This window comes from Phoxinus phoxinus (assembly GCF_949152265.1).
Source record: "Phoxinus phoxinus genome assembly, chromosome: 20".
Classification (NCBI taxonomy): domain Eukaryota; kingdom Metazoa; phylum Chordata; class Actinopteri; order Cypriniformes; family Leuciscidae; genus Phoxinus; species Phoxinus phoxinus.
In genome coordinates, this window is record NC_136895.1 from 26,608,762 (window position 1) to 26,633,671 (window position 24,910).

The 24,910-nt window shown below is 37.0% G+C and overlaps 3 protein-coding genes across 11 annotated transcripts in view; 1 reads left to right on the plus strand and 2 right to left on the minus strand.

Annotated features, from left to right (window-relative positions):
* Nucleotides 1–261: 261 nt before the first annotated feature.
* Nucleotides 262–10,284, plus strand: LOC306987935 (uncharacterized protein). 9 transcript variants are annotated; one of them, XM_079592596.1, is made up of 6 exons: nt 262–590; nt 2,498–2,878; nt 3,474–3,530; nt 3,664–3,786; nt 3,878–3,925; nt 4,305–6,931. In XM_079592596.1, the coding sequence occupies exons 1-5, from the start codon at nt 545–547 to the stop codon at nt 3,916–3,918; spliced, it is 648 nt and encodes a 215-aa protein (XP_079448722.1). In that variant the 5' UTR covers nt 262–544; the 3' UTR covers nt 3,919–3,925; nt 4,305–6,931. The 9 variants fall into 9 exon arrangements, with proteins under 9 accessions (XP_079448722.1, XP_079448721.1, XP_079448720.1 ...); XM_079592595.1 differs by lacking the exon at nt 4,305–6,931 and adding an exon at nt 9,085–10,284 and having other exon boundaries at nt 292–590; XM_079592594.1 differs by having other exon boundaries at nt 292–590; nt 3,875–3,925.
* Nucleotides 10,152–13,961, minus strand: LOC306988236 (SLAM family member 5-like; the record flags this gene model as incomplete). The annotated part of the gene is made up of 4 exons (XM_079593043.1): nt 13,866–13,961; nt 11,016–11,336; nt 10,518–10,850; nt 10,152–10,288 (listed from the first exon to the last, which is right to left on the minus strand). Exons 1-4 carry the CDS (start codon nt 13,903–13,905, stop codon nt 10,152–10,154), a joined length of 831 nt encoding a protein of 276 aa, XP_079449169.1. The 5' UTR covers nt 13,906–13,961.
* Nucleotides 13,962–16,998: 3,037 nt separating this feature from the next.
* LOC306987907 (SLAM family member 9-like) overlaps nt 16,999–24,910 on the minus strand; it is a 436,375-nt gene continuing 428,463 nt past the window's right edge. Inside the window, exons 2-6 of the mRNA XM_079592545.1 lie at nt 23,776–24,105; nt 23,253–23,531; nt 19,308–19,424; nt 18,616–18,686; nt 16,999–18,077 (exon numbers count right to left, since the gene is read on the minus strand). Coding sequence (XP_079448671.1) covers nt 18,024–18,077; nt 18,616–18,686; nt 19,308–19,424; nt 23,253–23,531; nt 23,776–24,105 — 851 coding nt within the window. The 3' untranslated portion in view covers nt 16,999–18,023. The remainder of the gene's footprint in view (nt 18,078–18,615; nt 18,687–19,307; nt 19,425–23,252; nt 23,532–23,775; nt 24,106–24,910) is intronic.

Here is a 24,910-nt window from a genome sequence, read left to right on the forward strand (position 1 = left end):
CACTGGAAATAGTGCTGAGGCTAATGTTGTGGTCTTGGTAGTGGCTATGCACTGCCTCGGTATCATACTGCTGAATAGGCTACACTAGGCGATTCTTCTTTGTTTAAGCTGTATAGCGTCCCTGACCCTGACTGACCAAAAGTTGTAAAGGAGTAAAAATATAGAATCATGATTGGTCAAAATGTCATAGATCTAGGCCTACCTTTTGAATTATTAGTGGACTAGTTTAGCTTGAAGACACAAATTGCCCCGCCTATAGGCGACCTACTCATGCTTCCTTATTTTCATTATACAGATAATTTAACAGAAGCATCGCAACCAGTAGCCTACTTGTTGTTTGTTTATTTTTTTTCATTTTTTTTTTCAGTTGTGTGTGTTTCTGTTTCCCTCTCTAGACTAGCCTATTGCCTACCTTTAGTTTAAAAAAACAATCTTGCGTGAAATTTGGATTCGTCGTGAAAAAGACGGAGTAGACTAAAGGAAGTAAAAACATCTGAATAGATTATTTGATTCATCACGGTACCTGTCACGAGTAGCCTATGTTATGGGATTATATTTTGTGTTCACTCTGTCTATGTTACTTGTTCACGGTAAGTCACTGCTTAAATTACTTTAGTTCCTGTTTTCTTTTCAGCGAAGTTTAATTTCACATGAACTCTCCATTAGCTATAGATTCTGTTTTAATTGATTACACGTTCCACTCGTTTAATACGTGTAGCCTAAGTTTTTTTTTGTCCATTGACGGTTTTTCTAGTTCAAGAGTGTTTTGTTTAAAGGTGCATTAAGTATACTTTTTCAATATAAAGCATCTAAACTCTTAAAAAAAGAATGCCTCTCAATCACTCATGATCGAAGGAGTGTGTGGTTACGTTTGTGTCTACATACAACACTGTTCTGTGCCTGTAGCCTATTTTTTTAAAATGTCTTCTTGTTTTGCCTCTGGGTTGCAACAGACTTTATCGTTACAACACAACTAAGCTCCGCTTAGTTCTGTCTTCTGTGTCGACACAGAAACAGTTCGCTAATGTCAGCACTAATGCCTTATTGGTTATCTCTGTAACTCGACATATTGTTGTTGTTATGGTGCTGTCAAATACGACTCGCAGTCTGTGAGGCTATAAGGCGGAAGAGCCCTTTAATATCTCAGCTTCCTGTTTGAGTAGAAATGCGTCAACGCATTATAGGCCTACAAAAGCACTTCTGTGGGCGTTAATCTGAATAGATGAGGCTATGATCTTCTACTTGAACAATACTGGCTCAGATATAATTGATAACACATTCGAATTAATAATTCTTATTTGGAAGTTTCCTATAAAGCTAAAGTAATGTCTATAACACCCTCCTTTTATTTTTTTATTTTTTTTGTAAAGATCTTAAAATATTATTTGTCCCATTGAATTCAATCACTAGATATAAGAAGTGCATAAAAAACATCTCTTATATTGAAAAAATAGTTTGTAGAATTTAATGTTTTACTCTGTAAAATGTAAGATCTGTTATAAGTTTTTCCCCATTTGTTTGTCTTATGTTAACGACTAACGAATGGTTCGACAGAAGAAAGCCCTGTCTATGCTCTTCCCTGGTACGGGTTGTGTCGAATCATTCGTTAGTCTGGTTGTTTGATGAGAAAAGATGAAATGTAGTTACAATAAACAAGTTAAGAATACGCACAACTGCAGCAGCGGAGGACTCTTATTCTGGTGAGGAAGAACTAATGACAGAACAGTTTGATCTTCGCCTGACAAATCAGAGAAAAGTTTTTTTTTTTTTCGTTTTTCTACTTTCAATATTAAATAAAAAACCGACTGAACGAATTATATGATACGGATTCTTCTCCACACCGTTTCTCAATATGCGTTCTTGTCTGTATTTGTGTGTTCTTGTGAAACGTCATCAGTCGCTGCCCAAGTACTGTTCACATCTAGCCAAGTCCAGTTCAAATCCCCGGATGTGTTCTTGATCCGCCCCTTTTACCGAGGATGCATCGAGAGGTGACTTGTGCGGACTTAAAACAAGCCAGGTATCCCAGAATGCATCTCGCACCAACCAGCAAGCGTCAATAGAAGAGGAGAAAACCCTCAATTTAAAAAACTACTGTTATTGTGTCACGAAATGTAGTTTTAAGAGTGTGACATTACCTTCTCTGCCTTCCCTTTTAAAATAACCTTTTTAAAACATGTTGAAGATTAGAACAGGCTGTCGATTTCTTAAATGATAAGTTTTTTTCCTCACAATTAGGTGTTTATTTAGTGTAGTGAAGCCTCTTCTCCATTGAGATCCATTCATAAAAAATGGCCTCTGCTCTTCTTCCCTGCGTTAGCATTAGCCGCTACCCAACTTAGCTTCCATAACCAGCGTTAGCATTCGCTGTTACGCTTTTTTGGCTAAAGGTTGCAGGCTTGTTATCTAATGTCATCTCCTGGACATCCTGTAGAACTCAACCAATCAGAACACAACTTTAAATATACACAGCCTAATTGTTTATTTGTGTCCTCAGGTGTGTTTGGTGATGAAGTAATGACAGTGATGGAGGGAGATTCTGTTACTCTACACACTGGTGTTACCAAACAACAACGGGACAAGATGCTGTGGTATTTTAACGACACTCTCATAGCTCTGATCAACGGAGAGGCCAGAACTAGTTGTCTGTATGATGGAGAAGGCGGGAGATTCAGAGATATAGTAGATGTGGACTTTAAGACCGGATCTCTGACCATCAGAGACATCACAACTGAACACGCTGGACGTTATGAAGCAAATTTCATCCAAAGCAGAAGCTCAGGCACCAGCGAAAGCTTGAACCGAAACAGCAAGTGTGACAGCACAAAAATCATCAGAAAAATGAGCAACATCGGCGACACCATAAAAATAGTCAGTGGTAAGTCATTCTGACCTGGTCAGGACCATAGACTGACACTGTTCAATCTTTTTCTATGAAACATGATGATTTTTATTGTTATGATTATAACAAATGATGAATGTGAGTTGAAGGTGCAAACCCTGCAGTTTATTTACAAGACGTGAACCAAGCGCAAGGCAGACAGAACTGGTAGTGAACGTGAAACTCACCGACAGAGATTTACATCAAATAAAGCTAGACAAGCGACAAAGGAAACTAGAAGGATATACACAAAGGATGTGTCTGAAATCACATAGTCTCTTGAGTAGGCACTTATTTTGTATAAGTACTGTGCGACCATTACAGAAAGTAAGTTTGTCGCTTCACCTCCATTGATAAATCCTCTCCCGTGGCCTCATGGGATATTAAAGCGCCCATCAAAAGCACACTTGAGAATCTCACCGGAAGAAGAAGCTCATCCGGGGACTTTTTCCCAACTCATTTATGAGTTCTGTAAATTCACATACTTCTTTTGTCACTGTTTTTCGCCTGCTATATAATACGGAAATATGCAATTAATAATTGCTGTGTGCTTTTTTAAATGTATTTATTATTATTTTCTTGTCTTTTCCAGCTTCTGTGACTAACAAGTCCAAAAAGATGGGAAATTGGAAAGAGTCTGAAAAAAAATGTATGTTTCTCCTCCATTTCTTTCTGAACACTGCAACATGTACATTGCTGTTTATCTGTAAATGCACATTATTATATATAATATGAATATGGAATGAACACACTTACAGATTCACTATTTTTATCTGTTCCAGGTTCAGGTTTGTCTTCATTTATTGTAGCGGGAATAGTTGTTGCTGTTCTGCTGGTGTCTGTACTAACGGCAGCTGCTGTTGGTGTTGGTGTGATTTACTATCGCCACAGGAGCTCCAGTAAGGGTAAGCATCACCTACAGTTACTATAGTGAGAAGAAAACATCATCTTTATTGTGCAAAATGTTTAATTGTGTGTGTAATTGTTTCAAAGCAGACGTGGAGAAAAACAAGCAAGATCTTCTATTGAAAGTCTAAGTATGAGGTAAGATACCGTACGACTGTAGTACTATGTCTTTGAAAGAAATTATGAATGTACATCAGAAAAAGATACAGTATGGTGCAAATGTCTTAGGCATGTTAGAGCCTTTGCTAAATATGTTTAAGACAGTTATTTATATCATTTAGTGCAGTGGTTTTCAATCCTGCACATTTTGTACGTCTCTTTTCTGACATATGCAGTTCTGATGATCTGAATCAGATGTGTTAAAAATGGAGACATGTAAAATGTGCAGAGCCATGCACGGGTCCCCATGTTCAGGATTTAAAACCACAGATTAGTGTGCCACTCTTTGTGCCATTCAATTGTAACAGTGAGATTTTTGCATGAACAAAGAGTCTGACAACAGATGTTATCCACACAGATCTGATCCCAGTATCATCTAGGACTACACACGAAGAGTCAGACAGAAGATATGAATGGAATTCACAATTGTAATGCATCAATGTATGATTAAATATCAATGTAATTGTATAAATGAATATAATTAATGACATGTAATAGTACTTTAACTTTTACATGTAATACTTAAGGGGGAGAGCGGGGCGAAACATTAAAAAATCTATGAGTAGGCGATGTTAGATCTGATGGATCTCCACGTCGTCAGAAATATGATCGTGATCGTGTCAAAAGATATCTGTTTAGTGTGGTGTTCAAAACCAGTAAAACCTGTCAACAGCAGTCAGACATCATATTGTGCTTGAAAATTAAAATTACATCTAAAACCAACGTTTGTCTAACATCAAGATCTAATGGCAGACATCGGATTTTGTTTGGAATAAGCGCCGGACTGTAAAAATGATAATAATAAAAAAAAAATCATAAAAAGGGTGAAATGGATGGCACATTAAATCTCTCAAGATCTCAGCAGAGAGGAGGATTAAACAACTCCACAAACAGCATTACCAGCTTCACTTATTACTAACCAGACTGGTTTATATGTTGTTGATTTGTTGAAAATCTTGGTGATCAGTGTTTGCTTTAGTTGTGCAGTTTGACTTTTTAACATTAGTTTTTTTTCTCTGGCTCCTCTTACTGTGTTTGTTACGGCAAGAACAGCAAGAGAATATGTGATCAGATGATGTTGCCTACCTGTGGATGATAAAGATATAATCATCATATAGTGCTCTCAATCACTGATGTCATCCAGAATATAATATTTTGATATGCTATAATTAATTATAACAAGTCAGTAATTCTACATTGTCCACTAAACATCTTGACACACTCAGACATCAATAATCAGCATATGAATCTCAACAATGGTGACATGCTTAATGCCGCAATGCACTCTGGGAGCCATAGATGAGTCGTATGCAACCAGAATGCATTGCGGCATGAAGCATGTCACCGTTTTTGAGATTCATATGCTGATTCTACGATGTCTGTGTGTATATTAAAAACGTTTTGGTCTACAATCCCTCAGATTAAGCGGCTGGATAGCAATAACAGGACTATTATAATCAATAATGTGAAATAAATAACATGATATTTATATAATCATAGAATAGTCTCTGAATCAAACACATATCTTTATCAACATCAAAAGGACCGGCACAATCTTATCACATTTTCTCTTAATGTTCTTGTCATAATAAACACTGTTACAGAAGCCAGAAAAAAAGTCGTCAAACTGCCCAAATAAAGCAAACTCTGATCATAATAATCGTAACATAAAACAAAACATCAACCAAACATTAACATCTAAACCTCTGTTGATTCTCAATAAGAACTGCAGTAGATGTATGCGAGTAATAAAGTCAGTCTGGTTAGTAAAGTGAAGTGTAATGCTGTTTGTGGAGTTGTTTAATCAGATCTTGAGAGATTTAACGTCTTCTTTTATCCTCAGTTGATTTCATGAGGCTGTGTCTGAAGTCATTTGTAACTGTCTTCAACCGTTATTAATGGTAAACGTTTGGCACCCTGTACTGCCATGCATTTCACCAGTTTTTTTTTATTTTTTGTGTTTATTCCAACCAAAATTCAAAGTCTGCCCAACATTGGAGCTCGACATCAAACAAACGTTGGGTTTAGACATCAACCCGTCCCATCTGACCGACGAGGTCTACCTCCTGTGCTGGGAAGTCTTGTCACATGACAATCTTATCTAAATAATTCTGTTAATCTGTCACTGATCCGATATTGGAAAAATCTAAAGATACTGTGTTGAGAATATTACTGATTATGTATATATGCACCCTCATATTGCAATTATAATGTATGTATCTACCTCATACTTCATGTGCAATACTTTGATCAAACTGATGCGTTTAAGATCATAATCCTAGTTAGTAAAACGTGGCATATGACAATTTTAATCGCAATCAGAATAATCCAAAAATTACATTTAAACGGGAGTGAAGTGTTTTTCTCATGTTATGAAATCATACAACTTTTGTATGACTAAGTCTTTAGTCTGATTGTTGGAAATAATCTCATCATTAGTGCACATGTAAACGTTGTCAATGTTCAGTTTGATTTGACTTATTTCATTTTACGGGTAATTTCTATGTTCCCATGGTCTTTAAAAAAGTGAAAAATTTTGTTGTTTCTTATGTTAATAAAGAAAATATTTTTAATTTGGACTATTATAGAGAAACTGATGAAATTTCTCGTCTTGTCAACCAATCAGATTTGAGAGACACATTTACAGTTTATGTCAAGTTTAGGCTTACAATCATAAGTACTTTTACACCAGTGTTATTCACGATCCTTTCCCTCTGGTTTTAGGTAACTTATGGGTAGGGTTAGGACTACATTTTCAGGCAGGAATGTTGTTTCATGATCAACAAAATATGCCAATCACAGTGACCGTTGCTTATGCGTGTGCAGTTTTCTTGATGCTCGATGATGCACCTCAAATACCATCAGTCTATCGATTGAATGTAAATATATGCAGTTTCTCAAATTCACCTCTAGAGGCAATTATATCATTACAGGTTTCATTATAATATTTAACCTGCTACTCAGATAATACAACTAAAATAAACTACGAACAAGTCTATGATGAGTATAAAAATAATAAACTAATTAAAATATAAAACAAATGCAAATTTTTTTTAGCCTCTGATTTAACATTCTAGAATGTGATTTCAACACTCTCTGACACACAGTACTTTCATCTTTTACATTTTGGGATTCAAACCTTTACTAAATCGAACTAGCTGTGCAACTCAGTTCTGAACAAAGTGTCTGATCAGCTGTCATTAGTGAAAAGATTGCATGATAAGAGAAGCATGAACACCCACCCTCAGTGAAAATATGATTGGATTTGAATCCAAAGTGATTTTATTTTCACAAGCTGTTTCTCAAAAAAGTGCTCGACTTTAAGTAACAAATGAAACGATAGTTTCAAAATACTCAAAAATAAACTTTACATACCATAAGAAAAGAACATACTGACAGCAGCAAAACTGGGCACTGGATATTGCCTAGAGGCACAAGCCTCTGAAATTGTAGTCTCTCTTCAGACTAAGACTTACACATTTCACCAGCGTTTTGGCTTCACATGCTCCACCACTTCAGACACCCACCATCAATAACTTGATCTTCCCGCCAAACCATACCGGAACATACCAGCTTAACACTTATGGCTAGAATAAAACATCATAATTCCCACCCCCTTAAATGTGCTCTAAGTCTAAGTGATGTTGGGTGACGATCACTTCTTGATGTTCAAAGCGGAGGCTAGCTAGACCCTACCTCCTCTTCATCCATGCACTAACTCCCCAAACCCCACCCCAAATCCTTCTTGTCAGTTATTGGCTGGAACAATGTTTGTTATGTTTCGTGGTGCGGGTTGGCCCGGTTTGTTTTTGTTGCCATTTGTGGAGCCTGGGCTGTCTACAGAGACCGCATTTTTTTACAGTGTGTTCAGGGGACAGGCAGCTAGCGGATAGTCAGGAGATTACTGTTATTTCATTTGGAATATTTGTGATATTCTTTCTAAAAACAAGTCTTTATTTTTCAGATTGGGTCAATAATAATATAAATAATATTATTTTGGTCTCTCAATTGATCAGTGCTGATGAACACTTCTATTCCTATTCTGAGTTTTTGCAATTGTTGAGCAATAACAAACAACGGCGTTGTTCAGTTTTGCAAACAAACTGAATTATTAATGCAGGACTGAATGTAGGATAATTGTTATATAACCATTTAACAGTGATAATAATGTATCATCATTAGCCTACTGCTAAGCTAAAACATGGAAAATTCAGCATTTAAAGCATGCCATAAGGTATGGTTGGGCAATTGCCAAAGAAATCAGAATTTTTGGGGTAAATGGTGATGTATGGTATAATCTCAGTGTTTTATTTATTTATTTTTCTATTTGAATTAAAAAAATCTGTATTTAATAAAAATAAAAAAGTTGTTTCATATCCTGATTAATATTGTCCTACAAACAATGTTCATATTGAAGGCTATGAAAACAAACATGGCGAATGGTAACCTTGAAGTCTATCAAAAAAAGGGGTCAAATCACATTACATTCTAACATTGCAAAATAATGCTTTTTAAAGAAGTAGTTAAATTCACTAAACTTCAAGATATAACAAAACAGATATCATAAAAATACACTTGTTTGAAATTCTTTGGCTCTGGCCCCAAACAAGCACCGCCTTGGTGGAAAAGGGGTATCTGAGGAAACAGAGTTTTTGAGAGCTTGAGAAGCACACCACACAGTATGGTCTCTGAAGACAAAAGACCTGATGACGCAGTGTGCGCTCCGATTACGTCACCAACCGAGGCTATAATACCCTTCCTCCGGGTCAATTCTGTTGCACGCAATGTTCACAGCTGGTCACGACTGAAGACGTTCCCAAAGCACTAAGCAGCGCAGTATCGATTGTAGCTTTTGAAAGGGAACTTTTTAGGTGTGTGTGTATCCGTGTGTGTGTCCGTGTCTCCAAGTGTCCAAGGCAGATTGGGAGAAAAATAAATGAGAGCTTCTGTAGAAAGACCATCAAAGAGGTGTAATACTGTTTGTCTTTGTATAACTATGAAATTGCACCACATTCAGATCTGTGTAACATTTCAAACAGAATCTCATTCACTGATTAAGGACAGATGTGCTGATTTCTGTAGCTGGAAACCACTGTATGTGTCTCTTTCACCTTCTGTGATTTGTTGTTTTCTTACAGATGGAGAAAGACAGAGGTCACATGATCTGAGAGGATCGAAGCAGCTTCCACAACATTATTTCCCATTAGAATAAATCATGGGAAAATTAGCTGAAACAAGATTAGAAACTAAACATGAAGCACTTAACGTTACCTGTTACTGGAAACAGATAATGTTATAATGTAGTTTTATCATCTAAATATCCTCATTTTTGTGAAGAAAGTTCCTGCAAGGACATTACAGCTATTTTGTAAATAAGCTTATTGAACAGATATATACTAGTGCCACTATTGGTGTATTTCTCCCGAGCAAAGAGTGTCACTGTGTGAGCTGAAGCTGGCGTGAAGGCCTGTTTAATATGGATCTGTTGAAGCCTTTTCTCAGCATTCAACATCAGTAACCAAATCGATTTAATTGACAATCCTCATTAAGGATTACATTACCTGTAATCCAGAAGAAAATAAATCAGAGAATCATGGCAAATGTTGCATTATGTGATTGATAGTAGATCATTCCATCATAAAATACATCAAGTACACTCTTTTAACCTTCATTTTCCTTATGTTCATAAACGTGTGTGTGTGTGTGTGTGTGTGTGTGTGTGTGTGACCAAAAATCACTGTTGCACTAAATTGCCTTCTTTTATGTGCTATGTCTGTGGTTTTAAATAAATGGGTCTCTAATTAACTGTCATTATTCATACAAGTCAAAGTTTATTTTTATTATGAAATCCCATCAATTATACATGATTTACTGGTGTGACACATATTTTACATTTGTATTTGTGGGGTTGCTGCATATGAAACAAAATGAAAACAGCACCATAACATAAATTAAGAAAACATGGAAACAATGTAATTAACCAAGAAATGTAAAATGGATGACATTAAAGAATACAATTAAATATTCAAGAATATTCATCGTTTGGCCACCAGATGGCCCAATACACCAGATTCAGGTCATCAAAGTCCAGTTCAGAGTAAAGCATTAGTAAGCAAAGCATTGTTTCACATAACTAAACAAATAGACTCCGTTAAAAGTCCAATATATGTCACAATATTTATGACATCTGTTCTGTTTTCTCCTGTTAACCTCTTGAAGCTCTGACGTCATTGACCAGAAGAACAGCAGCAGCGGCAGAAGCCACGCCCATCAGCGCAGTGACGACCAATCGCAGCACAGCTTCAACTGAATCAAAACAGGGGGCGTGGCCTTCTGGGGGAACTAATGGAATAAATGATAAATTAAATTGAGATTTTCAACAAGCTGACTTAAGCTGTCACAGGCTCAAAATTTAAATAAAACTAAATGAACCAAATAGATAACTGCACAATCTCATTTTACTCCACAGATAAAACAAATCAAACTTGTTCAGAAAGCCATGAGAAAAATTATGAAAGAAGTTAATTCATAATATCTGGCATCTTAATTAATCAATCTCGGTAAAACCAACTTATTAAATCAGTGAATATTATCATCAGTGCTGTGGTACCTGCACATGTGTGGCAGAGTGTGTGGATGTCCAGATGTGTGGTCTGGTTGCTGATGGGATTGTTCAGCACACAGCTGTAGGTGTTTTTATCCTGATATTCCACCTCCAGAGGTAGAGAGAGACTGATGCTGAGATCACACACACTGATGCTGGACAATACACTGATTCCTGCGTACCAGGAGAGAGTCGCATCACACACATTCAGCACTGATGAACACACCAATGAACAATTTGATGATGATGATGAAGAACAGTGTGAAGAGTCTCTGATGATGACAGGAAGAGGCAGGCGAGCTGGAAAATACGAGAGAATAAACAAATCTGGATAAATATAATCAACAATCTATATGTTCAGTTGTGTTTAGTAAGTATTTATGTGATCTCAAATTATAAAATTTCAGTATGTCAAAAATATAATAAGAATATCTGAAGGATGAGACACATGACGTCTCTACTCACCATAGACAGAAACACTGAATGTTTTTGATGTCAGTTTCGCTCCACTTATCTCTAGTTTATAAACTCCAGCATGTTCAGTTGTGGTGTGTGTGATGGTCAGAGATCCAGTTTGATCGTCCAGCTTCAGTCTGTCTCTGAATCTCCCATCAGGAACATCATCATATGTGGAGGAGATTCCAGCAGTTTTACTGATTTGAGCTATCAGAGAGTTTTCAGCTCCATATTTCCACAGTATATCGTCGTTTTCATGTATTTCAGAGACATCAGTGTTTAGAGTGACAGAATCTCCCTCCGTCACTGACACTGACTCACCAAACACACCTGGAGAACAAACAGAAACGTTTTTTTTTTTTTTACAAATTAAGGTTTATGTTTAAAAATAAAATAAAAAATAGCTGTAGTTTTTAATCTTTAGATGTGAATTAAAGAACAGAGGCATACACATAAAAGAGTCTGCTGATGCAGGAACAGGCCGCTGGAAAACATGAGAGAAATAAGAATCTGATAGGAATAAAGTGTTAATTGCAACATCAGTCGGTCGGTGCTGATACTGACCTGATGTTCTATAACACTGTCTGTATTATATAAGTGTTTTTGTGCTGTTGACCATAAGGTCAACCACACCACACGTTCAACATAAGGAGGAGAGTTGTGTGGAGGAGGGACAATTTCACTACAAGTTCAACAAAACTGAAGATCATCTATAAAGATTGGACCATGGATTGTGTTTTTGCGTGAAGAATGCGTCGTGTACCCAAGAGTCACGGGTGGCCTAAGAAAAAGCATTGATAGAAGTAGAGAGAGTGGCTAGCCGCACACTGATCCACTTGAGACAAAATGTCTACGAAAACATAATTTTATTAATAAAGTGCAAAGTGCAGGTGAATTTAAAAACAGACAAGGCGAGCAAACGTTTCAGCTTTCCTCAGTGCTTCGTAGACATTTTGTCTCAAGTGGATCAGTGTGCGGCTAGCCACTCTCTCTACTTCTATCATTCGCTTGGCTCAACGCACCTGAAGTATATGGACTCATAACAAAAGGATACTTTTTTGGTTGGAGCGCTACATATCCTCCTATGTTCCACTAAGAAAAAGCATTGCCACCCCGAATTATCCTGGTAAAAAATATTAATTTCAGCAGTGTTTGCTCTACTTTCAGCAGCGGTGCTTCAGTGTGAAAAAGTTGAGAAATAATGGACAGAAATCGTCCGAACACTTCTCTACTAGCCTGTTTAAACACATTCAAAAAACAGTGCCCAAAAATTCCCCAGATTACATATACTGCCGAGATTCAGAAGGCATACAATGGACAGTTTTATATCCCATAAGTTAAAAATAAAGTTAATCTATTATTATCTATTAAATCAATATTTCAAATAGTTTTTAGTCATAGTTTTTATACTATGGTAACTCTTTCATTTCATGACGCCTTAGTCTAGTATTGTGTTAGTTTATCAAAGTCATCTGCTGTAGTCAGATATAGATATTCATACACACGTCTAACTACAGTTGGAGACACTCAGTTACAAAATGGCAGACGGGTCTGTTTGTATTTCACATCCAAAAAAACTATATAGTGCCGTCTAGTGCTGTGTTGAAAAAATCGATTCACCAATTCTAAATCGATTTTCATATTAATTTCTAAAGATCGATCCGTAACTCAGAGGATCGATTTAATAACAGGACTACATTTTCCCCATAAACACACTGAGACACGGCGACCGGCGGCACTGCTAATGCGGTTTCTCTGAATCCACTTGTTGACAAGAAAGGAGGAATGAATCGTTCACATAGCGCGTTTTTTGTGCGTGCAAATTCGTTTTCTAGGCGCGCCTCTGTTCATGGTTGCATAGCAACGGCAGACGCAAAGGGAAAGCACGCGCTTGTTGAGAGGAGAAAGCGGTGCAAACTCGTGCAAACTGCGCTCTCCATGATGACGAGGAAGTATCATCAAATAATTAATTGATTTCTAGCCCTTGCATTAGCTTTACTACTAGATATATTCATTGAGATGAGAAATAAAAAGCCGCCCTGTACAGCTATGATCGGTTCGTTGTATCTAGTTTAAAAGGCCTTATAAATATGAACGCAGTTTTGGATTAAATAAAAGGACAGTCAATTAAGTCAAATAAAACACGTTTTATCTCCTGTTTAGTTGGTAACACTACATTAAGACACCATTCATTAACATTAATGCCTTATCTAACATCAATACATTGAGTGAACAATACATTTTTACAACATTAATGTATGTTTGTGAATGTTATTTAATACAAACACTTGATTGTTCATGAACAGTTAAAACTTTTGATTTTAAAAATATAAGATCGGATCGGATCGAATCGAATTGAATTGAATAATGATAATCGATTCAAGATCTTGAGAATCGGAATCGAATCGATTCTTGAAATTTGAATCGATACCCAGCACTAGTGCCGTCAAGTTATACGCTTCTAATGGAACATTTATTTTCATATAACAACAATATTAACATGATTTAACTCATAATAACATTTCATAAATGAGCAACAAACAAAACTGACTTTTCGATGATTATACTTTTAGACTGCCTGCAGAAGCTGTCATCATTTGCACATCAGATTCATCATTAATCTTTTCATGTGATGGACAACGAGTAAAGCCACAAACTCTGAAATTATCCCAATACTTTTATTCTAAAATCGTCGTTGCACAAGAGAAAAATACATGTAAAAAGATCGGAATCAATTTTATTTGAGCTTAACTTGTGCATGTTTGAGATTGCAAATCCTCTGGCTGATTAAAAAAGCAGTCAATTGATTTGTATTAAAACTAAAGCAATATTTAATGTCTTAAAATAAATATAACTTACCAGCAATATGCCACATGTAGCACAAAATCAACAGAACCATCTTCAAATAACAGTGCTTGAAATATGCACTACAGAGACAGATTGTGAACTGACACAACGGTGGGTAAGCTGTGATATTAATATATAGTGTTGCGTGTCAGTCCTCCTCCACCGGATTTGAACACCCACATGTGTGAGCTGCTCTTCATGTGTTGTTCTTTCTCCTGGACGTGTTATTAGTGGCAGACAGTATTGTTTATTTTACAAGTTGTACTCATTTATGTTCTATATTGTTTTCGATTATTAACCTGACCTCTGGCCTGACTCTATTAGTGGTGTTTGTGTTTCTCATAGACTCATGGATGAGGTGTGCTTTGACTTAAGCCATCGAGTTGCATTGACTTAAAATGGGGATGAACTGACGGGTCATAGCTCTGAATAAGGATTTTGAAGAAACGTGTGTGTTTCCACGTCTGAAGAGGATGGCAAGTTCTGTAACAACATACCTCAGAGTTGGGTGTAAGTTGTAGCCCTGGGTCTCAAGAGCTGCACAAATGTTCCCCGTAGACATACTATGGTGAAGGACGGCCCATGAAACAGGAAGTGAGCGCATGTGTTTTTCCTACTATAGGAACTTGCATATGAATATTGAGCATAACTCTGGATCACAGTGTCATAGAGACATGAGGGTGGGCTAATTTCACTCAGACAACCAATCAGTCTCTCAGGATCATTGTGAATCTATCAAGCCACGCCCTAGCAACCATTTAGAGCACCCTAGCAACCAATCCCATAAACTACCATTATAAAGGCCTGGATGTATAACTGCAGCACACGAGGATGTGCTCGTTTCACTCATGCAAACATCCAGTCTTACGTATCTTCTTGGACACTCTGTATCAACACCCTAGCAACACATCCATAGAAACAAGTTCCATAGAGTTCCATTCAAAGAGATCAAAGGGGATATCTGTGGATAGAAGTGTGACAGAGACATGAGCTTGTGTAGTTCCAAGGCATTCTCATCAGAAAATCTGTCTAGTTTTTGTTGTTTTTCCACACATAAATGTTAATGGATCAATGAATCAAGTTTCTTTTTTTTAAAAGCAAGTTATAAATAATAATTACTCTTTTTTTATTCTGTAAGCTGTCAGTCCAGCCATCAGCTCAAACCACATCTCTGTTCAGATGTAAATAGATCAGACCACTGGCGGTTTCACTTTGACTCACACTCTGAGCCGCTCGAATGTGTAATGCATTCAGTGAATCATGTACTGTGCGTTCCACTCGGCATGAAAAACAAAAACACTCTGAGGCCTTTCGTGACTATTGTGCAATTTGCTATTATTATAATGTAAACGTTTTCGTATGATAGTTAAAGATTAATTTAAATGACATGCTTCGAAACCTGCTAAGTTTAAGGTCACAGTTTATTGACACACTTTAAATTCACATGCAAACACACTGGTTTGGCATTTACCTTCTTCATTAGAAAAATAAATACTCTAAATTGTATTTATACTAGAGTCACAGTGCAGAAAACTTACTGTAACAGTATTATTATTATTAATTTATTTAATTTTGAATGTACTTGACAACAATGAGTGTTTGGTTGAAATGATGGCACCTCTCACTGAAAAAAGAAATTTGAAGTCCACCAGTCCTGTAGTTGTAATACACAATCCTCATATAATACTGAAACAGAGGAATTGTGTGTGTCATTTCTTTGGGCCTGTCCCAGTACACACACTTGCGTTGTTTGTTACTTGAACACTGGAGCCTAACACTGAAAATATACGTCATATACTGAAAGTGGTCAAATGGTCCAAGACCACAAGTGTAGGAAACAGTGGAGGAGAGAGAGTGAGTTGTGTGGCCTAAACGCTTTCTAAAACTAAAAACCTGAGGTAAATATTAGTATCTATAATGTTATCACAGGGGATTCAAATGGTAAAATTTTAAGTAAAAGGCATATGTTGAATAAAATAGCATTACTCAAGTCCTAACCTAGTGTAAGATTGCAATAAATTAGTTGATTTTCCACCCCTATGAAGAGGTGATATTGATAGGGTCTGTGAAAACACGCTGAAACTTGTTTGTATAAATGCACAAATGTATGAAATATGCACTGAAATATGTGCGCTTATTCATGGCACACATGTTAGGGGTTGAGCTTACAGCTGTGATGCTGTTTTAGCTGCAGTTCTTCATAAATCCACCAGATGACTCCATTTATCAGTTAAATCAATATCATACGACATAAATCATGGCACACAATCACATAAATGTACTAAAAACCACTCTTAAACCACTCTCAGAAAAGCAAATATTTGCTAGTAATTTCTCCAATAGGGGAGATCCGGGATTGTAACATGGAGAGGGTTGTAACACCACCAGTTCCACCAATCAGTGATAAGCTCATAGTCACATGATCATTTCATTATTCCCGCTTCCTTCCATATCTCATATTTTCAAGGCTGTAGAGAGTAAGAAAAAATAATTTTTTACTAAAACTAAATTTGGTTTAGTAGGCTACTTACATATTTCAGATAAAATCATATAACATATATTAGATCCAGGTGATTTAAGTGACTTTTAATGTGATACGGTTGTTGGTGTCAGTATTTCAGAAACTGCTGTTCTACTGAGATTTTCACACACAACCATGTCTTGGGTTTACAGTGAACGGTCAAGAGAAAATATCCAGTGAGCGTCAGTTGTGTGGGAGAAAATGCCTTGTTGATCCCAGAGGTCAGAGGAGAATGACCAACTCTGGTTCAGCTGACAGAAACACAACACTCAAATAAACACTCGATACAACCGAGGTGAAGAAGAGCTCTGAACGCAGCACGGCAAACCTTGGAGCAGAAGACACACAAACTGAGCATCCAATTCACACAGGCTCACCAAAACTGGACAATAGTAGACTGGAAAAACATCGGCAGGTCTGACGAGTCTTGATTTCAGCTGAAACATTCAGATGGTTTGTCATAAATAACATGAAAGCATGGATCCTGCAAGAGTCTAATTTTGGACACTAGATGGCGCTCTAGTTAATAGTGGGATGTCATGTTTTATTTGATGAAATTTAAGGGTCATCATGGCCCATGGTCTGTTAACCAACTGCAAATGAAAAAAAAAAAGTCTAGTTGTTGAAAAATTATTATTATTTATTGGATTTTGATTTATGTAAATGGTACATTCCTTTTTTTCTGAATATAAGCATATTTATTACAATTAATTGTAACATAGGAGCATTCATTTGTTGCTAGTTACCTCCCTAAACTAAAAATAAAGAAATTATTAACAACCATCAGTCATTTGTATACATAAAGAACATCATATTTCAACAGTAAATCATACATATACATTATTAAAAGGACAGTTAAACATTGACAGAAAAGCAGGATATGATATTTAAAGGGAGAGACATCAAGAATAGCTTGATAACTTTTGTATATCAAATCTTAACTGCTTGATTTTTTTATTGTTGCTTAACTATATTATCAGCCAGCTTCTTATAAGTTATAAGCATGTCCAACTTTATTTGCATTCAGTTTACTCATGTAGAGCAAAAACTGGCTATATTATATTGTATTTCATCACACACAGAGAGTCATTTATCAGTTAGATTCAGTATTTGACAGTAAAGTCTGTTTTATTAAAGCTAAAGTCAGACTGTGAGTCTTCATATGAGCAGGAATGGAAATAAAGCCCTTCAAACACACAGTAATGAACGACACCTCAGTGTGTGTCAACCATCGACCACAAACATCCAGCAGAAGCTCACGCAGAACCTGTGTCTACCAACATATCAAACCACTTTTCTGTGATGTAAATCAGACCAGCTCAAACTATCAGGAGCTCCAGAGGAAGCCCAACACAGCAGGCTTTATCTAACAGCCATATAGATTTACATATCTCTGAAATGAGGAGGCAAATGTTTCTTGTTTGTTGTTGTTTTGTGGATTTGTTAAAAAGGAAAACTTTGAGGCTTTAAAAACTCAGATCATTTGTTAAAAGTCCTTGTACATTCTTAAAAAGAGAGTTTCATTAGTATGTCACTGAATATCACGCTTCGAAAACCTCAAAACTCACTCCAGCCGTTTTAAAGATCTGAGAGGAAACAGCGGTTCCTGTGAAAGCGATCACACCGCTGGTCTGGTGCTTGAAGTTTGATCATCTTCTCTTGGCGATCGGCGCATACACCACATGATCCTCCTCTTTATCATCCTGTCAAAAACACAATATATTATAATAAATGCCTGTATGTCCTTGAAATCATGTTACAACATGCACATATAAAACCAGCCTCAAGTGCGTCACTAAACCTCCATAGGCCTGTGGGTGAGAGACTTGCATTGGTTCCTTACATTTGTTTTTTAATGCTTGCAAAACAATACTTGCTTTAAAAATGTATTCCAGTATAAATGGCATATAGACAGAATTGTGTTGATTTCCCAAAAGTATAGTGTGTGTGTGTGTGTGTGTGTGTGTGTGTGTGTGTGTGTGTGTGTGTGTGTGTGTGTGTGTGTGTGTGTGTGTGAAACTCTGAAGATTTGGACTGATGTCATCAACTGACAGGAAATACTTCATCAGTGGCTCATTTTGATCACTGGGAATATTAACTCATGGCATATGTTTCTCGCATTGAATGCTGATCTTCATACATATTTAATATGGTGGTGTTTTGTTTTTTTGATCTATCACACACAAGCGCACTCACCGCTGAAATGATACACAGACATGAATTAGTAATAAATGATCTTACCGATTTCTGTGCTCCTCTTCTTCTGTGGAACGACGGCTCGACGTAGATGATATCTTCTTCACGAGTCTCACCTGTGTCAACGATAATAAGATGTAATGTAATAAATGGATGGATTAAAACAACAAAACTCAATGGTTGTGTCTTGTACAGATACAATTATACACAGAAAAGGCAGAAGAAGAAGAAAACGACGAAGGATATGTTTAATAGTCTCATGCAACGGCACAACAGGTGCAACTCTACCCCAACACTTCATCTCTCCCTTAAGTTTGTGATTAACCCCTTGGCCTCATTGATCTGAGTTATGCACCTCAGTTTTTGAGTGAAAAGAGCATTGTTTATGGATAATGTTGGCGTTGTTCACTCAACAGATCAATGAGTCCTACGAACAACCTGTTACAAAAAGAAATACAAAACCTTGAAAGAAAACTAGTTTGAATCACACATTTGGAAGCATAAAGAGAAAATTATAAGCACATTTTTGGAGGTCGGTCATTTTTGAACAGGAACACCATAAGTGTAACAAGATAACTTTGGGGAAGTTGTTATACCCTGTGTGAGCAAAGTCCAATGCGTACCGTTAACTATCAAAACAACACGAGGGTTCAAATATCTACACTACTAAGTATATTATTATGTGGTCTAACACGTACTTTTACAAATTCAATAGCCTTTATGAATTTAACACTTGCCTTTTTTATCAGTTTGTCTACATCTCTTGCAGACGCAGATCACGACTGTAAACACAATCATCAGAGATCCAGCGGCAGCAGAGATCAACTCTATCAGAGACACTGACTCTGGAGGAACTGAGAGAGAGAGAGAGAGAGAGAGAGAGAGAGAGAGAGAGAGAGAGAGAGAGAGAGAGAGAGAGAGAGAGAGAGAGAGAGAGAGAGAGAGAGAGAGAGAGTGTTAAAGGAGAACTCCGGGCAATTTTTAAGTTAATCTTGATGGTTATACCTTTGTGAGTACTGTCTATAGAAAAAAATGAACCGGATTGGTGCTTGCAACACGAGCGTAGTACCCCAGAGTGCAGTCTGGACGATGGGGCGGGGCGACACTTTGGGGCGGGGTTACACGTGTCGCTCCGCCCACCCCCAATTTAATTGGCTTATTATACAGCAATCTTATTGGCCTGATTCAAGCCTGAGCATGCGCATTCTTTATGTACTATTTTGTGAATGATTTGTCCATATTAAAGAAATATTAAATGCTAACTCTAATCGTATATTATCGGTTTACCATGGTAATTTTAGTTAAGGTCTATTGGATAATGTTTTATTGTTAAGACACAGAATAGACAAAGTTATTGTTTAAAAACGAACGCTTGGTGACAGCACCGACAGCACCATTTCATATTTCCACCAGGTCGGTCGGTGGATCAGCTCAAACTCTGGATTTTACGCAAATTATGATAAATCGCTGTATTAAAGGAAAGACATCGGACAAACCCGAACGCAAGCAGCTGATTTTAGTGCTCTGATTTTTTAGCACGACCGTTTTTTGTTGATTTTTTCAACGAGATTTGTTCTCCAATGCTTGCATTTTTTGGCACAAAGTGCAAATAAAATGTTTAATGGCAAACACATATTTCCTTGTTGTTTACCTGTTAAAAATAGTTTCAAATATTAACACTGGCATAGGCTATATCTGTAGCCTAACTATTTTAAAAAATCACCGCTGTAAATCTGTGCATATAGGCCTATAGCCTAACAGCCTACTTCAAATAGCTACTTATATACCTAGGCTACTTACTTAAATTGAGCACATAAATAATCATATTTGCTATAGATCGACATAATAATATCTGTTTTAGTATTATTTTTTTTCCCACTTTTCAGCACTGCAGGTTTTTAAATTCCCATTGTACGCAAAAAAACAAAACACACACACACAAAAAATAAAAAAATAAAAAATGACCAGGGATTGTATTATTTGGTAGCCTATTATTGTCTTATTTGTCACTTTCGGAACTGTGTCTTACTGAAATACAGTGAATTATCATTATGTAGTGTAAAAACCCGAGTTTATTTATAATGGGAAAATGAAGAAGCATAAATTAATGATGTAAAATGTCGCAGCACTGCATGACATTCGGAAAATATTACTATCAGCTTAATAGGCGATCTCTCCTTGCAATGCTAGTAATTTAATGCAGTCATGATCATTGCTCACTTAAAGTGCCATTGACTTATCTGCTGGGTAAATTAATAAATATAATTTAGCTAAATCTAAAACATCGTATGATTTATATCAGCAACATATTTATTTATATCGCCCAGCTCTAAAACGGCTCAATATGAATGCTTAGGCCTATATTACTGTTTGTAAAGCTGCTATAAAACGATGTGAATTGAGCGCTATACACATTTTTTTTTACTTCACTTGATATAGACCTAGGTATCGTGGCCACGAATGAAGAATTCGTTCCCCATATTTAGCAGCACACGACGGTCTGCCTTGAAGGGATTGTTATTGTTTGTTGTACAGTAACTTCATTTAACTTATTAAGTCGTATTAAGTTAATAAAAACATTATTTAATTGATCATTACTGAAATCGCCATGCGACAACGTAGTAGCAAACGGCCAAACTGCGCGAAACTGCGTAGATAGAAGATCATTCATAAACTCGTACATAAAGAAATGCGCATGCTCATGCCTCAAGTGTCTACTCCAATAAGATTGCTGTATTATAAACCAATGAAATTGTTGGTAGGGCGGAGCGACACGTGTCGCCCCGCCCCAAAGTGTCGCCCCGCCCCATCGTCCAGACTGCACTCTGGGGTTACTCACACGAGCTGCTACCGCTAATGCCCAGAGCTCCCACTCAGCTAAAACGGTAGTTATGGGGCATATTCATAGAGTGTTTTTGTGCCTCTTAACAGACACAAAATGCAATTAAAATGTCTGTCCAACATGAACAGGGTCCTTACATGACAACAAGATGCGTTTAGCAACTTAGCCATTGTTTAAATTCACCTAAATAGTGTTTTAGACGGATAGTGTAGTCTCGCGCTGAAGTCCCGTGGGAACTCGCGTTTTAGCCGGTTGTGTGTGTGAAGAGTGTGAGGCTAGTTCTTCGTCTGTATACTCGGGTTCGAATAAATAAGGACGACCATCAAACTCAAAAGCCTCTTCCATGTGTTCAAAATCTTCTATATTCTCTATAGTTACGTTACGAACCATTTCTTCTTCATTTGCGAGCAACTCCGATCATCACTATTCACACACACGACGCTCCTCCACCTGCACACTTGTATTTAGCTTTTTTACCGGGACTTCAGCGCGAGACTACAGCTAGCCGTCTAAAACACTATTTAGGTGAATTTAAACAATGGCTAAATTGCTAAACGCATCTTGTTGTCATGTAAGGATGTAAGGACCCTGTTCATGTTTTAGCTGAGTGGGAGCTCTGGGCATTAGCGGTAGCAGCTCCGTGTTGCAAGCACCAATCCGGTTCGTTTTTTTTTCTTTTTCTATAGACAGTATAGGCTACTCACAAATGTATAACGATCAAGATTAACTTAAAAATTGCCCGGAGTTCTCCTGAATTAAGTGTCCTCTGTTAATTTCGGAGAACACAGTGGTATTATCAGTTAGTGGTATTTTGCAGATTTAAATGTACATTAATTTCATAGTTTCAATTGCATTCAGTTCAAAATGCCATTCTACAGTAAACATCTAATTGTAGCCTATGTCTTTTTATTTCAGGCTGAAAGGCAGCAAAGAGTGGTGATGATCTATATGTAAATATGATAAACAATAAAGTTATTCCGTCAACACAACAGATGTTCCATATCTTCCTTTTTTCAGTGTTAAGGAAACTCAAGAGAAGAAAGTTGAATTATCAGACTAGAACTGAGCATGAGGAAGACCAAGATCATGTCGACTGACGACAGTGATACACTCGAGCCCAATGGAGAAGAAATTGAGATTGTTTCAAGGATGAAGCTTTTAGGTGCCCATGTGATCCCTGAAGAAACATTAGTGTGGTGGTGGGCAAGACGGCTATGAAGTCTTTAGACAAAATATTAAAAAGCAAAGAAATCAGATTGCTGATGGAGATGAGTACTTCATACTTCATGCGAAAGCGGGATGATCCAGAAACAAGACGGAAGTAAGATTGAGGAATTATGTGCTGGAGAAGAATCCTGCGTGTGCCGTGAACGACAAGATGAACCAACAAGCCAGTCAAACCAGAAACTCAAAGCACAAATGATGAAACTGCATTTGTCGTACTTTGGTCACATGGTTTGAAAGGAAAGATCACTGGAAAAGGGGAAGATTGAGGATAAAGGTGCAGAAGAAGACCTTCAGTGAGATGCGATTACAACGAGGAAAGGACGGATGCTGGAGGATCTCATCAGACTAGTACAAAACCAAATCCTTTTTAATTTCTTAAGTCAATGGGAGCTGATGGGACACAACAACAACATAGGCATCAATAATCCATATAAAAGAGATGTTTATGTCGAGTAAAAACAAAAGGAGGAACATAGTTCAACATTTAGGAATCAATGCAATTTTTTAAGCAATAAAATGCTGAAAATTTGTTTTATCAGCAATCATTGAAACCAGCTCCAGTCTTTATAATCGGATCAGTAAACACACACATATATCATCAGAGCTGTGGTACCTGCACATGTGCAGAGTGTGTGGATGTCCAGATGTGTGGTCTGGTTGCTGATGGGATTGTTCAGCACACAGCTGTAGGTGTTTTTATCCTGATATTCCACCTCCAGAGGTAGAGAGAGACTGATGCTGAGATCACACACACTGATGCTGGACAACACACTGATTCCTGCGTACCAGGAGAGAGTCGCATCACACACATTCAACACTGATGAACACACCACTGAACATGATGATGAACAGTTGGAAGAGTTACTTGTGATCACAGGAACAGGAAGACGAGCTGAGAAAGATGAGAAACATTAGAGTAAATCATACTATCTGCTGAGTGATGAGTTTGTGATTTTCAGATTTATGAAAATTTTATCAAAATAATTCATCCAAAGAAAAGTGTTCAGAAGGCTGAAAAGGGAAAGTCAAAACTGATTGTGTATATTACATTTTACTTTAGAATTAAATAATCATATATTTAGGATATGTCTACTTCTAAGTGATTAACAAATAAAGGAAACCAATGTTAAACTCACAATAGACAGTGAGATTGAAACTCTTGCTCGGATTTATGATCATCTCTAGTTTATAAACTCCAGTATGTTCAGTTGTGGTGTGTGTGATGGTCAAAGATCCAGTTTGATCGTCCAGCTTCAGTCTGTCTCTGAATCTCCCATCAGGAACATCATCATATACAGTCTTGCTGTCGTCCAGTACATCTATTTCTGCTATTAAAGTGTTTTCATCTCCAAACCTCCACTGAATCACATCATCATTCATCACGTCAGTGAGACCAGAGTTTAGAGAGACTGAATCTCCCTCCGTCACTGACACTGACTTCACTGCATCTGTGCCAGCAAACACTCCTGGAGAACACACAGAGGTAAACACATTTTTTAAAGGTAAAAAAAACAGCCTTTGCCATTTGCAATCAGAGATTCTGATGGTTCCAAAATGTTTGCTCACTGATTTTGCTAAACACAAAAAAACATTGATTTTTAATGTTCTACATGGAGACTGTAAAACTATATTATCTTCAAATACCGTAATGTGATATTCACATGTAATTTTTCTATTAATTTAGTGAGCATATTAATAAGCTGACTGAATCTGTCCATTATGTAATCTGTGAAGATCATAAATCCAACATATTACTTTGTATACAAACCAAAGAATGAACTAAATCAGTAAAAACATTGATACAAAAATTGCTTATAAAATTTAACTTACCATCCAGACGCCACAAACACAAGCTGATCAAAACAACATGAAACATTTTATTTGAGCACTGTGACATTACGATGAAAATCTCATAAAGCGGTCTGTCTTGAACTGTGACATTAATCTAGCGTGTGTGTGTGTCTGTGTGTGTGTGTGTGTATCCTCCCCCATCAGGACTCGACCACCCTTCACTGACACAAGTACACAACAATAGCCTTTATCAAGAATCACTGTATAGCGGCAGAAAACATGTTATACCACAGGAAGTTTTTACATGATTTGGGCACGTTATTATTTTAGTATTTAGTTATTATTTTCTCTCTCTCTCTCTCTCTGGGAAGAATTACTGTATGGATGTAAGTATAACTTCACATGTGATGTGTTAAATATGTAAGTGTCTATAAGTGATGAATGATGAGTCAGAATAATGTGTTACCTGTGACTCTTATT

What these genes read in the sequence shown, in the direction of transcription:
- LOC306987935 (XM_079592590.1), top strand. Translation starts at nt 2,410, where the DNA reads ATGTCATCTCCTGGACATCCTGTAGAACTCAACCAATCAGAACACAAC. An exon ending in CACCATAAAAATAGTCAGTG is followed by an intron (nt 2,879 to 3,473) that starts GTAAGTCATTCT and finishes TGTCTTTTCCAG; the next exon opens with CTTCTGTGACTAACAAGTCC. An exon ending in GAAAGAGTCTGAAAAAAAAT is followed by an intron (nt 3,531 to 3,663) that starts GTATGTTTCTCC and finishes TATCTGTTCCAG; the next exon opens with GTTCAGGTTTGTCTTCATTT.